The sequence below is a fragment of the Schistocerca serialis genome, chromosome 6 (assembly GCF_023864345.2).
Source record: "Schistocerca serialis cubense isolate TAMUIC-IGC-003099 chromosome 6, iqSchSeri2.2, whole genome shotgun sequence".
In the NCBI taxonomy this organism is placed as follows: domain Eukaryota; kingdom Metazoa; phylum Arthropoda; class Insecta; order Orthoptera; family Acrididae; genus Schistocerca; species Schistocerca serialis.
This window is the reverse complement of record NC_064643.1, coordinates 730,849,422-730,865,864: the sequence shown is the minus strand read 5'-3', so window position 1 is coordinate 730,865,864 and position 16,443 is coordinate 730,849,422. Positions and strand designations below refer to the sequence as shown.

At 39.4% G+C, this 16,443-nt stretch overlaps 1 protein-coding gene across 1 annotated transcript in view; it reads right to left on the bottom strand.

Annotated features, from left to right (window-relative positions):
• Positions 1-16,443, bottom strand: part of LOC126484520 (cleavage stimulation factor subunit 1) — a 190,634-nt gene that overhangs the window by 88,082 nt on the left and 86,109 nt on the right. The window contains exon 5 of the mRNA XM_050108068.1: positions 2,873-2,995. Coding sequence (XP_049964025.1) covers positions 2,873-2,995 — 123 coding nt within the window. The remainder of the gene's footprint in view (positions 1-2,872; positions 2,996-16,443) is intronic.

Below are 16,443 nucleotides of genomic sequence, written 5' to 3'. Positions count from 1 at the left end.
CAGTGAAGTCGCTGTCACAGATTTTTGCCATTGTAGCCCTGCCACAGACATCAGTGATAACAATGGTCCACAATTTCAGGCAGAGGTCTTTGAGAATACTGTATCTGTGTTATGAATGGAGCAAAGAACATCTGTTCACCTCCTTTTCATCCCTAAATCAAATGGAGAGGCAGAGAAATTTGTTCGGTCATTCAAACCACACATGGCGAACTATGTCCAACATGCTCCAATGGAAGACACCCTGACATTTCTTTTTAGTTTCATATAGAACAACACTGTTTGGCTAGAAGAGCCCATCAGAACTTTTACATGGACATCAGCCCTGTTCTCTTCTGCATTTACTGCTGCCCACAGCCAGGAACCCCCTCCCCAATCCCCTCTGGTTCCCCCACCCTCTTCGAAGTTCTGGCCTGACACGCAGGAGTGTGCCCAGGGGTTCAGCTGACAAAATCATTGGTTCCCAGCCACCATTTGGCATCAACAGGAATGAAGGGTTTTTGCACTTGATAATGGAGACCGGACTATCACCCAACATCAGAACCACGTCTGGTTATGCAGCTGCGCACCCCCAGTCTTTTTCTCTCCACTCCTTAAACCGATCCTGGTTTTCCCATCCCTTGGCAGATGAGGAGATTGCTCTTGTGTCACTCCCTACATCCTCCTCTACTCCCCCCACCCCCCTCCCCCTAATTCCTCTGTTAGCTGTTCCAGAATATCACAGCAACAGGAAGAGAGTCCAGCCTCACCTCTGGCTTCCTCCCCATGGGGCTGGCCACTGCTTTGGGTCTAGTTATTGTAAACAGTGACACCATCACAGAATCCACTCGAGGAGCAGTTGCCATTCTGGAGCCCAGTCATCATCATGACACCACCTCTGGATTCTTCCACTTTCCCGTGTGGCTGCTGCTGCCCAAGCAATGCAGCCACCACTGGCCAGGCCGTTTTCAGCCTCACACTGAAGGGCCCACAGACTGGGAGCTCCTGGGAGCCTGAGCCATCAGCGGAGAGGGATGGGGTGGAAGTGGGGGGGTGGTAGTGGGGGGGGGGGGGGGGTGGAAGAGGAGGAGGTTGCACAACTCGCTCTCCATCTCCACTCTGCACAGGGCCACGCCCACCATGGCTGTTGTACCCCTGTGGAGGGGAGGCGGTATGCCCAAAATTACCAATACCTTTCATCATCTGCCTTATCCTGCAATTTAAGCACAAAAAACTGAATTATCATACCACAATATTGAATAACTTTCACTGTTAATGCCTGGCTAGCAGCATTTAGAAGAATAATGGTCTGATGATGCCTCCAGCCCAAAGTCTGCACCAAACAGTGACACATTGTTTCTCAGTGAGCACTGTCGATTTTCCGAACCCCAAATGTGGCAATTTTGTTGATTAGACAAGTCATCAAGATGAAAATGAGCCTCATTGTTGAAGATGAATTTGTTCGCAAAATCTACAACCACTTGTTTTTTCTGAACTCCATTCAGTGAACTTTATTTGCTGTGCACAGTCATCTGGCTTCAGTTCTTCAGTCAACTGAACATTTTAAGCAACAATGTAGGAAAAAATAAATTGCTACTTATCGTGAAGTTGGCACGTTAAGTTGCAGGCAGGCACAATTAAAGAACACCTACACATAAGCTTTCAGTCACAGATTTCATCTGAAAATGAAAGAGAAACATACACCATTCATTCACACAAGCAAGCACACCTCACCACACACAACTGCCAACACCAGCAGCTTGGACCAGAAGTTGGCATTCTGGTCCGAGCTGCCAGAGTTGGCGGCGGTCATGTATGCATGAGGAGAGCTAGCTTGTGTTAATGACTGGTGTGTGTTTCTCTTCCTTTTTTTTTTATGAAAGCTGTGACCGAAATCTTATGTGTAGGTGTCTTTTAATTGTACTTGTCTTCAACTTAACATGTCAACTTTACGGTAAGTAGCAATCTATGTTTTCCTACATCGTTGATATTCCAACCTGACATTTCCATTGTTTGAACTTCTTTAAGCATGAAGATACAAATCTTTTGTCTGAGTATAATGTAAAGAGCTTTTCAAAATGTCCAATTCTTGACCATGGTGCCGAACTGATGCCCCTGAACTCTCCACAACACTCTCATGAACTGTTTCAATGTTTTATGATAAATGATGTGTTGAATAATTGCCAGTGTGTTTTAATAACAGTAATGGAGCCAGTCTCACTAGATTTTTTTAAATTAATTAAATGATGCTGAATCACTATTCTGACCAGATTTTGTACGAAAATTGAGTAATGTAGCTTCAAACACATTATTCTCTCATGTAGCGCTCCACTTTTAATAATACACAAATTCAACTCTTGCATGAATTTTGGGACATATTACATAAAAATTAAATAAACAGCGAACAACTCGGCAATATCCACAGCGGCATTAATTTCTAAAGTATCTTACACATTCCTGGCCTAGAAAGAGTGTAGCTGTATAGTCAATCATCTTTTTCGTGTGCATCCACAATAGTATTACTTATTTCAACACACTGGCTGATAATGTTACAGCCATTTTCAAGGTAAGTCACTCGTTGAATACTGTTACCTTTATAGTCCTGTCCATAAGAAACATATTGTATGATGGTTCACTCAAGACTGTGGCAATTGCTACGCAGGTAAAGAGGGTAGAGACTTTTTAAAGATTATTCTAATTTCATATGGCTCTCTACATTGTATATGATGGCCTTATATCTGTATAAAAAAATTTCTTGCTATGAGAGTAAAAGTCAGAAGTAGATTTAAATGTCCTGTTCCACAAAGAAACCTTGGAGATCAAAGAACGAAAGCAATAGCAATGTTGCACACTGTATACATAAACTACATGCCAATGTTCACATAAAACAACTCACCGTAATTGTACGAAATGCCTTCTTGACAGAAGTCTTGCTGTAATCAAATAGTTTGACAGTAAAATCTCTGGATCCGGATGCCAGAATTGGTTCACGGGGATGAAATTCAAGGCATGTTACTTCCTGTGTAACAGAAAATGAAAAATCAGTTTTACTCCAAAAAATTAAAAATAATTTGCAACTTTATTCACATCAACTGTTTTAAACAAATGAAAGACATTGTGTCTGTATAGGAGAGGAATGTACCAATACCCAAACATCCTTTCAACTGCTTCTGCAGTCGTATAATACCTACAGTCTCCATAATAACAATATTATTTAGTATCAAAAATAATTATTTTTTGACAATATAATGTAAATACATAGACTAAAAAAATCTACCTTCTTTTGTATGTGTGTTCTGCTACTGCTTGGTGAGAAGATTTTGTCTTAACTTTCCATTTGTATTATAATCTGATTTAATAGGATAGATTGCTACTCATCACATGGAGGAGCCATTGAGCAGCAGACAGGTACACTGAGCAGCAGACAGGTACATTTAAAAGTAGACTGTTTGAAACTGTCAAGCTATCGGGCGAAGTCTTTCTCATCAGATAAAGAAATACAAACAGATTCATACATGCACAACTCGCACATGGCCACTGTCATCTCCAGTCAATGTGGTCCCACTGAAATGCATAGTGATCTCGGTTGGGGTGGGTAGTGGGAGTACAGAGGAGGCATGGGGTGTACAGGGATAGCAAGGTAGGGGTGGGGGAAGATGTTAGTGCTGCATGTGCGAGTGTGCAGAGATATGGTGGGGACAGGATACTGAGCAGGGTGCATATGCGGACAAGAAAAAAAAAATTCCCCGGATTTTTCTGCTAAAAATACACTTTTTCTTGGGTGAAAATACACTGTATCCTAGTGGAAGCACATTTTTTCCATGCTAAATGGCAATATATTTTTCCTTGGAGCTGTAAAACTTATTAATCCTTTAAATCGTAAAGGTTACATACACCAGCTTAGAACTTCTTGGCATGTGATCTCACCAGGCAATTACAGCAGATACTCAGGGGACTGGATGTGAAATGTAATCAACCAATAGCAGCATCATTGTTAAGTAGTGCGAACACACAAATAGGAAAAGTTAATGGTTTAAATAGATATAATGCAGCACAGCTACAAGAAAAGCACATATAATATTGCTTACCAAAAGTTTTTTGCTGTTTTTGTCTGAGGATGTGGTTAGTCAGTGTCCTAAGCACACAGCTTCAACTGCAGCAATTGAATATTTCTGACAAGCATGATTATACATTTCACTGCTGTGCATCATACATTTTGTGTGTTATCTGACTGAATACATGATCTGGCGAGCACTTTGACTTTCTCGTAGAACCAAACATGTGAAATTGCTAAAGGACTCACTTCATACCGTTCTTGAAGGATAATTATACTTTTTGCCATAATTATTGCATAATTTGTAATTTATGAAAGAACTAAAATAATTATGAAAATCTAACCTTGGAACTTAATATTTTCTAGAGTGTGTTACCCTTTAAGATATCAAACATGTATCTGCTGGTAAAATTTTAAATAACAGAATAAATAGCTGGTCTTCTCGACCCGAAACTTTTCTAAGTGGCTGGTCCTCAGTATTAACTTTTGAACGAGAGTCTAATGCTCCATGATTTAAGGAATTCATCGCACATTCTCACAAGTAATATAATTTACTTTAGAAGTAACACTCCTCAAATCACCATTCACAGTATTTTCTGGGGACCTATTACAAATGTAAAAGGTTACAATGTCACGCTCACTGAAATGAGGCCCACAAGAAAAATGCAGCAAAAGCAGATTGTTTTACAAAGTATTGCATAGTCTTTGACACATTTTGCTTTCGGCAGACACGTGTGTGCACTGTGTTTTGCTGTTGTAAATAGCACATTTTCTTTGCAACTAAAGTTTTATTTTGGTGTTGTACTCTCATATATATTTTATTTCTGCAGTAGTGGACTAAAGTAAAATTCTTTGTTAGAGTATCAGTTCTTCCCAGTCTATATTACAGATTTTTAACTGAAAACGGAAACAATGAAGAACTCCTGGAACTCTAAAAAGTTTCCGGGTTTTTCCCAGATTTCTCCTGGATGAAAAAATTACCACTTTTTTTCTGGGTTTCCCAGTTGTCCTGTGGAGTATACACCCTGATGAGTTACTATGTGTAGCTTCAGCAGTTTGTGCTTGCGTAAGGGAGCAGGCAGGGGGATGAGGAGAGGAGAGGAGTAGAGAGGGTAAAATGACTACAGAGTTGCACTGGTGGGGTAGAAAGCATGTGTAGGCCTGGACTGAGGGCAGGGAAGAGAATAGGCAGTTCGAGCCCAGGGACTAGCAAAGGTTGAAACCAAGAGGTTTACCTTCATGTAAATCAATTATTCACTCACTTCAGTCAGAAACAGAATGATCAAACCCAAGATTTAGCAACAAGGTTAGAATTTGATATTGAGGAAAAATGTAATAAGGTAGAAACTGAAATCAATGAAACATTAGGATCATTTGAAAATGTATGTAATGTTAAGTTCGAAGCTGTAAATCAGAGATTTCATACTGTAAGAGAGAGCGTTGATAAGCAAGAGAAGTTGATACCAATTATCCAATCGCAAATTACAGGCGTGAATACACAAGTAGATACTGTGTAAAGAAATTTCAGAGAGAAACTAGCAAACTCTGACATTATAAATATAAATAGTTTGGAGGAACAGGTGGAAGAGCTTATATATCGAAAAGTTTCCGAGAAAGTAAAATCCGAGAACGGATCTCCTATTTTATCTTCTGAACTTAGTGATACCAAGAGAGGTATGAATGACCTATGGAGAGAATTCAAATTTATCAAAGATAAAGTAGACAAGAGGATGACTTCTCCTAACATAGTATTGACTAGTGAAGTGATGACTGATCTACAATGGGGGGGCCAATTCAGGATTATCCAGGCAATTCCCTATGTTTAAGCCACACAGGGATGTACATCCAACTCATTTTTTTTAAAAGATTCAATCAAGCTTTGCCAAAGAACTGGGAAGATTCTAAGAAAATTGAATTTGCTGTGGGGTACCTTTTAGGGGAAGCCTCAGAATGGCATACTGTAAATATCGAGAACTTTTCTTCTTGGGAAGACTTTCAAAGGAATTTTAAAGAGAAATACTGGTTGGCTAGTGCACAAGACATGTTAATATCAGATTTGTGGGACCTGAAATATTACAATAATACATGGAGTACTATGAGAAAATATTTCGACTGGCATTTAACACAGGCGAAATATTTAGATAAACCCATGGAGGAAGAAGGATTGATTAGAATTTTAATTAGATGTTTACCCATCTATGCAAGGAAAGACATCTTGTGTAGTGGCTGGAAAATGGTTGAAGAATTGTTATCTTTCGTTGACACTCTAGATGCAATAAATAAAGACTATAAAGAAACTCTACATCATGGGGAAAATCTGAACTACAAAAGGAATAGTAGTAATAATTTTAGAAAACATGAGGCTAACCTAGATAGGGTACACCAATGCAACAGCAAAAATGGTAATGACAATTATCAAAAGAAACATCCACCTTCGAATTTAGGTCCCGTAACTTCGCAGGAATTTGTACCAAGTATTAGTAAAACACAGTGGTAATGTAGTATCTCGATTCGGTAATCAACCTGTGATTACTGATAGTGAGGAAAACGTAGTGCGATCTGGACCCAGGGCCAGGGCCCAGGTCGTGGAGATACACTAGGAGGCCTGGTTCATAATAAGTATGTTAATTTTATGCACAAAATACCGACAAAGGATGGTTGTTGCTGGAAGAACCAAGCTTGACTAACAACAATCCACAACCTATAATAGCAGGGACCATGGAAAATTCCAAGATTAGGGTATTTATAGACTCAGGGAGTGAAGTATCACTCATATCTAGTGCATTCTGTGACTCATTACAGACTAAACAACACTTACCACTGTTACCAGTAACTGGAGTTTACATAGTCGATATAACAGGAACGAAAAGTAAGGTGGTGAAATACAAAACACAAGTGAATTGCAGCACTGGAAATGAATTATTTCGTCAAATGCTGTTGACAGTGAAAAATATAAATAGAAATGTTTTATTGGGTTTAGATTGGTTATTAGAATTTAAAGTCATCCTAAACTTTGAAGAAAATCTTCTTCGTTTTGGTAAAAGGAACAGGAGATGATGGATACCATTCATGACAGATAACCACATTGCAAAACAAACAACTGAGTGTCAATGTTTACGATTAACTGCTACTGCACAATTGTCACCAGAGATCGATAGCATAGATCATGTATCAGATTGAGCTGACATACAAGGCAAAGTAAATGAGTCCGTAATACTGACCGATCAACAAAGACAAGATTTATATAAAAAATATGAATTAGTGTTTTCCGATAGTCCAAGCAATATCACTGACTACATATGTAAGTTTAAAATCAAAGGTGACACTCCATTTTTCTGTAAGTCGTATCCGATACCTGTGAATTTGAAAGCAGCAGTTAGGGAGGAAATCAACAAGATGATTGATAACAGTATTAGAACGTAGTTCTACCCATTGGTAGTGGTGAAATAAGCTACAGGTAGAGTACGATCAGTGTCAGACACACGAACATTGAATAAGCATAGAGAGACAGAAAGAGACGGACCGATTAACATTGATAAATTGTTATCCAAATTTGAGAAAGCAAGGTTTTTTAGCACGATGGACCTGACTGTGGGATATTGGAAAATTAGGTTACATCCAGAATCAAAAAAGTATACAGCGTTTCCGTTTGATGGTAAATCATGTCATTTCAATATATTGCCTTTTGGACTTAATATTTCTGTATCCGTATTTATGCGTGCACTGGATGAAGCATTAGGGAGAGATCTATTGAAGGATTTAATAATACATGTAGATGATATCCTGATAATATCAGCTTCTTGGGAAGAACATTGTCTAACATTGCAGAAGACCCAAAGAAAATTTAAAGACAAAAGTATTACGGCAAAGCTATCTAACTCATATTTTTCACGTCAAAAGCTTAAGTTTTTAGGGCATATTGTAGGGGTGCAGGGAATTAGATCTGACCCTGAACACATCAAAGCTATAAAGAATGTCCACACACTAGAAACATAATACAGTTGAAGGGATTTATAGGAATGGCTAGATACTATTGATGGTACATACGAGGACAAGAACTGAATGACCCAAAAATTTTACATTTATTAAGAAATGGAGTACCGTGGATTTGGGATCCAGAGGTAAATGAAATGTTTGAAAACATCAAAAGAGCACTTGTTGAATCACCCATATTACATCATCCGGTTATGGGCGAACCATTTAAAACTTCAACAGATGCATCTTATTAAGGTACTTTGGCAAAACGTTTCCAAGGAGAGTTGGATCTAAATCATGTAGAACACTGAACCATAGCTTTTGCTAGTCATAGTCTGAAAAAAAACATGAATTAAATTACACGGCTACTGAGAAAGAACTGTTAGCAATTGTATGGAGTATCCACAAATTTCAAACACTAGTATGGGGGTCAGAAATCCACTTTTATACAGACAATCAAGCTTTATCTTTTCTAATGAATAGTTGTTTATTACATAGTAGGTTAATGCACTCGATGTTTTTCCTGCAGGAACATGATATTAGGATACAATATGTAAAAGGTTCCGAGAATATTGTACCGGATGCTTTGTCTAGGTTACCCATAGGCAAGGAAAAATTAAAACATACGGAAAGGCCCGGCATTATATTTGCAATTAATTTTATGTCATTAGAACATAAGAACATCAGAGAATATCCATCATGATTCCTATTTTACAGGAATGTTTTCTATGTGTATCCAAAATTCCGTACCTCCTAATCAAGTGGGAAAATGGAAAATTACGGGTGATAATTTGTTTTGGAGAAACAGCGTAATATCGCAATGTTGGTGTTTACGCATTCCAAAGGTAATTGATGACACACTAGTGTGGTATGTTCACACAGGATATGGACACTTCGGAATAAAAAAGTGTATAGCTTATATGAATAAGTTTTACTATTTTAAGAAGCTAGGGCATAAAGCAGCATCTTTAATTGGAACCTGTAAGATCTGTCAGAAGGTGAAAGAGAGTAATACTCATGTGAAATACAAAATATATCCGATTATTCCTAAGTCGTTACATGATCTCACAGCAGCAGATTTTTTTGGACCAGTTCCAAAAGGAAAGGGAGACGTGTCATACATTTTGATCATCACTGAGTGCTGGTCAAAGTATGTTAAGCTATATCCCATCAAAAAAGCAAATATGCCAACAGTTATACTGTGTTTACAACAATACTTTCTGGATGTAGGCAAATCAAAACGGTTTCTCACCGATAATGGTCCACAGTTTGTGAGTAGCAAATTTAAAAAATTTCTAGCATGGGAAGGTATTCATCAAGTGTTAATATCCAACTATAGCCCATCCTTGAATCCGTGTGAAAGAGTTATGAAAGAAATTGGGAAATTATGCCGTATTCACTGCTATGAAAAACATACTTCATGGGCAACAAAAGTTAAGGACTTTGAACTGATTCTAAATGAATTACCAATTTGTCAACTGTGTTAACACCTTCAGAGGTAACAAGCAAACCTTTTGTAAGAGATCGCCTCGTTAAATTTTTACGTGGACTGAACAACCAAGTGTCAATTATGAAATGAACCAGGAAATAGTTTTGAAGAATTTAGTTGAAAAGGCCTAACAAAGGGTGAGTAAGCATAATGAGCAAGCTGTAGAACCTCAGTACAAGGTCGATGACCTAGTTCTAGTAAAACAGCATTTTCAGAGCTCTGCCCTGAATAAAGAAACAATAAGTTTTTCCAAAAGTGTGAAGTTAATCCATCCCAAGACATTATTTTCAGTCGATCCTACAACTGGGTCACAAAAAGGAAAGTACAATGTAAAAGACATAAAGTTGTACATCTCCCATGGACGTTAACGTTCTGTGCCAACAGGGGAAGTGACAACCGTCGGATCCCGGGTTGTTTTTGTTGTTTCTTTTGTAATAAAATTTTCCTGCACCAAATTCCCTCAACTTCTTACACTATTCTATCATCCTCCACTTAGAGATTATTAGAGAAACATACCAGTGAAAAATTGTGATTACGTCACCCAAAATTGCTCCTGGCATGTGGCTGCGTCATCCTCCGTTGTTAGGGAGTTGTGCCCGCTAGGAATCTTGATTGCATCTTTCTTGGATATTCCAGGGGTGCTCCTATCTGTCCTCATGGCTCGTCCCAGTTCGCCCCAACTTATCCCGACTTTACTAGACATGACATGACGTGGGAATCGGTATGCATATTATCCCTGAAATAAGATAGATTAAATCTGCCTAGCCTGCCATTCTCTCCCTTGGTTTCGATTGTAATGTCAACAGCAGCCAATACAGTTTCCACGTATAGTTAGGTTTTATTTTTGCCTGAATTATTCCTTATAAGTAATCTCTTAACCAGGTTTCTGTGCAAATCTGTGGGCAGAAGTCTGGGTGAAATCAACGTCATTAAATTTGTATATTCTCTTAATATGAATCATAATTACAATGATTCCAAAAATGGTTTTCTCGAAAGCTGCCTGGTAATCCTTTTTTTGTCACATAGTTCTAAGTAAGTAAGGAGAACTATACCTGGCACATAACTTCCAAAATAATTTCTGAAATCGTGAGAATACCATTTCTCACACTGAACGAAAGATAATCGATATAAAGTCACTGAAGCATATTTTTCTTAGTAAACTGAATGGAATATTATATGTGTGGAAAACATAACACTGTGTGACTAATTAAATGATTGTGATAATGGAATATATAATTTTATAGCTGGTACAGAATATTTTACACCTTTTATGAGGTGTGACCTAAACAGGAGGCTTTGTATCGATGTCGAAAGGGGTTGGGTAGTGTAGGTAAAAGCATGATTTACACTAACAGATAAATCATGACTAACACAAAACACACATCACACCTTTCAAACGACCCTCACAAACAAGTGTGCCTGATTCTTCACCATTTGCCATTTCCACAGGGTTGCTAAGATTTTCTTCTGGGACCTCAAGGGTGAAGGTGGGAATGTCTGTTCTATAGGATATGATTTAACACCATACCTCCTCCGGCTTCTCACTCAAGTACCAGCGAGGTAGGGATCCTGAGGAAGGGGGTGGGAAGGGTTTCCAGTTCTTGGGGCTGTCTTCTTTCTCTTCTTCGATCTTAGCAACCACATCTACCTTTTCTTACTTCTCATTTGAGGACCTATCTATTTTTCCCTCTTTCCATATTCATCTACTTCTATCGCAGGAGTCCTTCCTAGTTTCTGTGTTTTCCAATAACCTAGAACTTATCTTCAGATAAGAAGGATGAAGAATCAGACTACACGAAAACACGTCCACATACACACAAAGAAATATGATACACAAACTATGAATTTACAGATTAAAAGGATGTAAGAACTGCCAAGGGTTGTAGGGGAAAAAGATATATGTACATCTGGAAAGATACACATATTTTTTTTAAGTGTCGGTTCTACATCATTGTCATAGAGTAGTGGGACTTGACCATTGCGTGTAGACACAGTATCTACCATGAGTTGAATAATATGTGTAGACATAGTATATACTAAGATTATTGAAGTTGAGAAGTGGAAGAGGACTCTAGGGTATTAGAGGAGGTACTAAGAAGTGAGAGTGAAGTGTAAAATACAGTTTAATTTTACGAGGAAATATTTAATTATAGTGTACATAAAGGTGTATACTAGGGCAATGAATCATGAGAACTACTGATAAAGAATAAGGGGGATGTACCCAGCATTTACTAAAGATATATGGCAGTTGTACCTACATAGAGATAGGACAACCTGTGGCCTGATAAATAGGGATGTTTCGTAAAGGGGTGTACGTACCAGAGTGGAAGGAGGAAGTGCACTCAGAGGGTCAACCCACATGTAAGGTATAGGTACTGATCCTAGGGGAAAAGGACAGTATCGTGACAGAAGTCACACATTTAATAAGAATTATTCTGGTAAGTTTGAATTCTATATACCACTAGCTTTGTTATATTTCAGATAAGTTCACGAGTGTCAAAAGGACACACTTTTATTATGCCCAGAGTTCCCCCAGACTACAAACTATTATGAATAATGATAGTGATGCATAATAAGGAAAAAATAGTACAAGGAATCAGAATAAAGAATAAAGTACTGAAGTGTCATGAACACCTGGAATTTACGATTGGATAAAGAGCAGAAAAAAGAGGGAAAAAAAATTGGTCATCATGATTTTTTTAGATATAGAAAGAGTTAACTCCACCATTGATTGAAATATTCATGTTTTATAATTAAAGTAAAATGAAAAAAATAAGGAATAGCTAAATAATAAGAAAAAGGTTATCCACAGTTATTAAAGGAACAAGGTATACTGTTGAAATATGAATTGTTATTATATGTGACATAAATGTACATAATGATGGTATATAAAATATCTCGTGTTCGATCTGAGGGGGGAATATGTAGTACTACGAGAATTTCCGTGTAAATTCTAGGACCACTTGGCCTTCCTCTGTCTCGAACCCACAATATTTTAAATAGAAGAGAGAGAGAGAGAGAGAGAGAGAGAGAGAGAGAGAGAGGAATCCAACCTACTGCGCATTGCATGTTTGTGTGTGCAGATCTAAAAACAGTCACGAGCAAAATGTGGACGTGACAGTCAAACAGCGGCCGACAAGTACATGCCGTACGATCCATAGAGTTTCAGTGTATGTGAAGAGAAGAGCCTGTGCTATTCTTTGCTGGTTTAGTGACTGTGATGATTGTTAAGAACAAATGAAGAAATGAGATTAGTCTTTTAAGTAATTCATGTGTTGGACTTGCTAGAAGCAAGACATGTTCATATTTTCTGGTGATTATTAAACAAACCCTGTTGTAGATGTATCTTAATAGAGTCTAATGTTTGACGACTTGGTTGACTCGCACAAGTTCGAATATTTATATGAGAAATGGTGAATTTGTTTTTTTGTGGAAGTTGAAATATACCATGACTGAACTAAAAGTATCCTCTGATTACCAAATTATTTCAAGAGTAGAGAGAGAGAGTCTGATAAATTCCCTTAACCAGCATTATTCTTCGGGGAAGAAGTTTTTGGAGATAGACGTGGCTGACTATCCAGAGAAGAAAGTCAACTTATGGGAGAGAGGTGGGAAGTTTGCAAACCAGCTCCACATTGCTTCTTGTCATCTAAAGTGTTAAGAGTACACATACAGAATGGCACACAGTGGTTGCAGCTAAGCTGATAGACTACAAGGTTGCTTTCACAGGTGGCTCTGCCTTTGATGGAAAAGGAAATGCTTGTGGATGGTTGGAGTGGGTGATAGTGGAAGGATGTATGGGACAGGTCTTGCATCTAGGTCTTTTAAGGGGATATGAACTATGGGGTAAGGAGGTAGTAGTAGCAATGGATACAGACAGACGAGAATATTGTGTAGGTTGAGGGTCACGGGGCAGCTGGCTACCACTTTTGGGGGGTGGGGAGGATACTTGGGAGGGTATGACAATGCAATTCAGTTGCTCCTGTCCTGGGTGGTACTGAGTCAATCATGCTAGGTTTGTTAAAACCTTCTTTCCTTCTCCCAGTCCCTACAAGGGACACACTTTTCCACCACCAACCCTGCCAATCAGACTTGACACAAAGCTAACAATGAACCCTTTAACTGTAACCCCCCCCCCCCCCCCCGGCTAAAAAAAAAAAGAAAACTAATAACTTTACACAATTTCCTAACATCAAACTCAGTGCTTCATCTCCAAAATTTTAAGTGCCAGAAAACACTTCTTCAACCATACAATCCCCCCCCCCTCACACACACACACACAAACACAAACACTCCTTCCTTCCAGCCACAAAAATCACAAGTTTCAATTTTTTAAAACTTGTGATGAAACTTACAATGTGAAATCATTTTTCTGCAAAATACCATCCTGAAATTCAAATTTTTAAATCATAATATCTTATAATCAAAACAATAAAACCACAAGATTTAATATAAACAACAGGTGCTGCCACCTGTCCCCACAGCAGTCACTTTACTCCTTAGTTCAACTCGACGTATATCGGCAAAAGTCAGTAGCCTTCGAAAAAAACACAACAACAACAACACACAAGATTTAAAATAAACAAGGGGAGCTGCCACCTGTCCCCACAGTATTGTCACTTTGCCCACTTGTTCTGCTTGATTCATTTCAGCACAAGTTGATAGTCTTCAGTTTTCAACTGCTCCCTGCCACCTAACATTCAAACATTTCCATTGTAGATGCTTGGTGAAGCAGAAGTTTTGGGTATACACCTGTTTTCCAAAGTTTTAGAAAAGCTCACCATGAATTTTCCGGAAGTTTAAGTTTTCCAACTGAAATATTTCATTAACTAACATGTTATTCAAATTACACTGTATTTCACCCCATATCTCTGCCCATCACATAACATTGGTCTCCCACTGTCACTTTCACTATTGCTGGTGCAGCAACGATTCATAGTTACATTGCAATTTAATAGTCATGTACTATTTTAAATCCCTGGTGCAAATTTCTTATGGTAAGCTAAAGAAAAGAAATATGTGGGAGGTGCTGGAATGTTGTTCTAACCAAAAGTAAGCTCTGATCAAACCTACCATGCATCGCCTTCATTCCCCAAATCCTTCAACATGAAAACCAAATTCACATCTACAGAAAGAACAGTATTCCAAACTGATCCCCAACTTATAAACTTACTTGTGCACAAAGGTTCCACTACTGTGATTATGAACCACGGGGATTACCTGGCTGAAGGCCTCTGCCAGCTGTGAGATGGTCCACTTACAAGCCCTGCCATAGTGACTATTCCAGCAGTCCAGCTTGATCTCCAAACCCTCATCAAATCCTTACAGGTCCATCCCAGAAACTCTGACCTGAGTCTATGTGCCTCCTCACCACCACCACTCCCTGAACTCACTTAGCTCCTAAAATATGTGGAGTACGGACCACCTAAGATGCCCCACTGTAACTGAATATTGTACCCCAACAGAGACCAACACCTTCCAGCAACCTACCCTTCTATATAGAGAGACTGGCCAATTCCTCCACATACTCTTCACAGTTCCTGTCCCTATACCCACCAGCACCTTGTTCATCACTTCTACACCAATATCCCAATCCCTACGACCTTGCCACCACTGAACACTACCTTTCCCAATGCCCGACTGACTCTAAACATCAACATCATTCCTGGTCCACATTACCAACTATATCTTTTCCCTCAATTACTTCTGGTTTGAAGGTATTACCTACAAACAAATCTGTGGTACAGCCATGGGCAGCTAGATGGCACCATCCTGTGAAAACCTATTCCTTGCCCATCCAGAGAAATCCTTCCTAAGCATCCACAATACTAAACCATCAGATGGTTCAAATTCATTATTGACATTTTCATGATCTGTATCTGGAATGAGATTCACATTCCTCCAGAACATCAACAGCTTCTTCCCATTTGCTTCACTTGGTCCTCTCCTCAGCCCAAGCCACCATCCTAGATGTCGACCTCTACCTCGTGGATGCCTCCATCAGTATTTGCATCCATTTAAACTTACCACCTATTAACAATACCTCCATTTCAACATCTGCCACCACACCACACCAATAAGTCCATTCCACCTCCTTGTTGCCCCAGCTGTCCACCATCCCAAAAGTGCCCACTGGCTGGCCACAATGGAATGCTCCCCCTCACCACTCAGTGAATGCAAGACTGGAGCAACTGAATAATATTTCCCAATTCCCTCGTCATTCATTGTCCACCCAACTTAAGCAATATCATTGTCCGTTCCCATTTCACTCTTGCTCCCAACTGCTTGTCCCTAAAAAAGACCTAGATGTAAGACCTGTCCCATACATCCTAGCAATACCACCTACTCCAACACTGTCAGAAGCATTTCCTACCCCATCAATAAAAGAGCCAACTGTGAAAGCATCTAAGTAGCCTACAAACTTAGCTGCATTCTATGTGGGCAGGGCCACTAACAAGTTGTCTGTCTCATGAATGGCTACTGTCAAATTGTGAGCAAAGGTAGCCAAACCATTCAGTTGCTGAGCATGCTGCTCAACATGGTATGTTTGTCTTCAATGACTGCTCCACTGGGTGTGCAATCTGGGTTCTTCCCACCAACAGCACGTTTTCTGAACCGTAAAGATGGGAACCCCCTCTCCAGCATATCCTTTGTCCCTGTAACTCCACTGGTGTCAACCTTTGCTTGTCACTAGCCCAAACTGTCTCCATCCCCTTTCCTGCCCTCACTCCAGACTCCCCCCCTCCGCAGTGCACACACGTCATCCCTCCCCTTCCTCTGCTTTTTCCTTCCACCACTCCCCATCCCACTTCCCAGCACAGCTCTCCCAATGCAGCACCTGGAAACCCACTACCCTTTCCCAGCCACATCCCCACACAGTCCCACAGGCAGAACTGCAGCTTCTTCCTGCACCCTATTCTGCTATCCCTCCCCATGCCATGCTACTTCT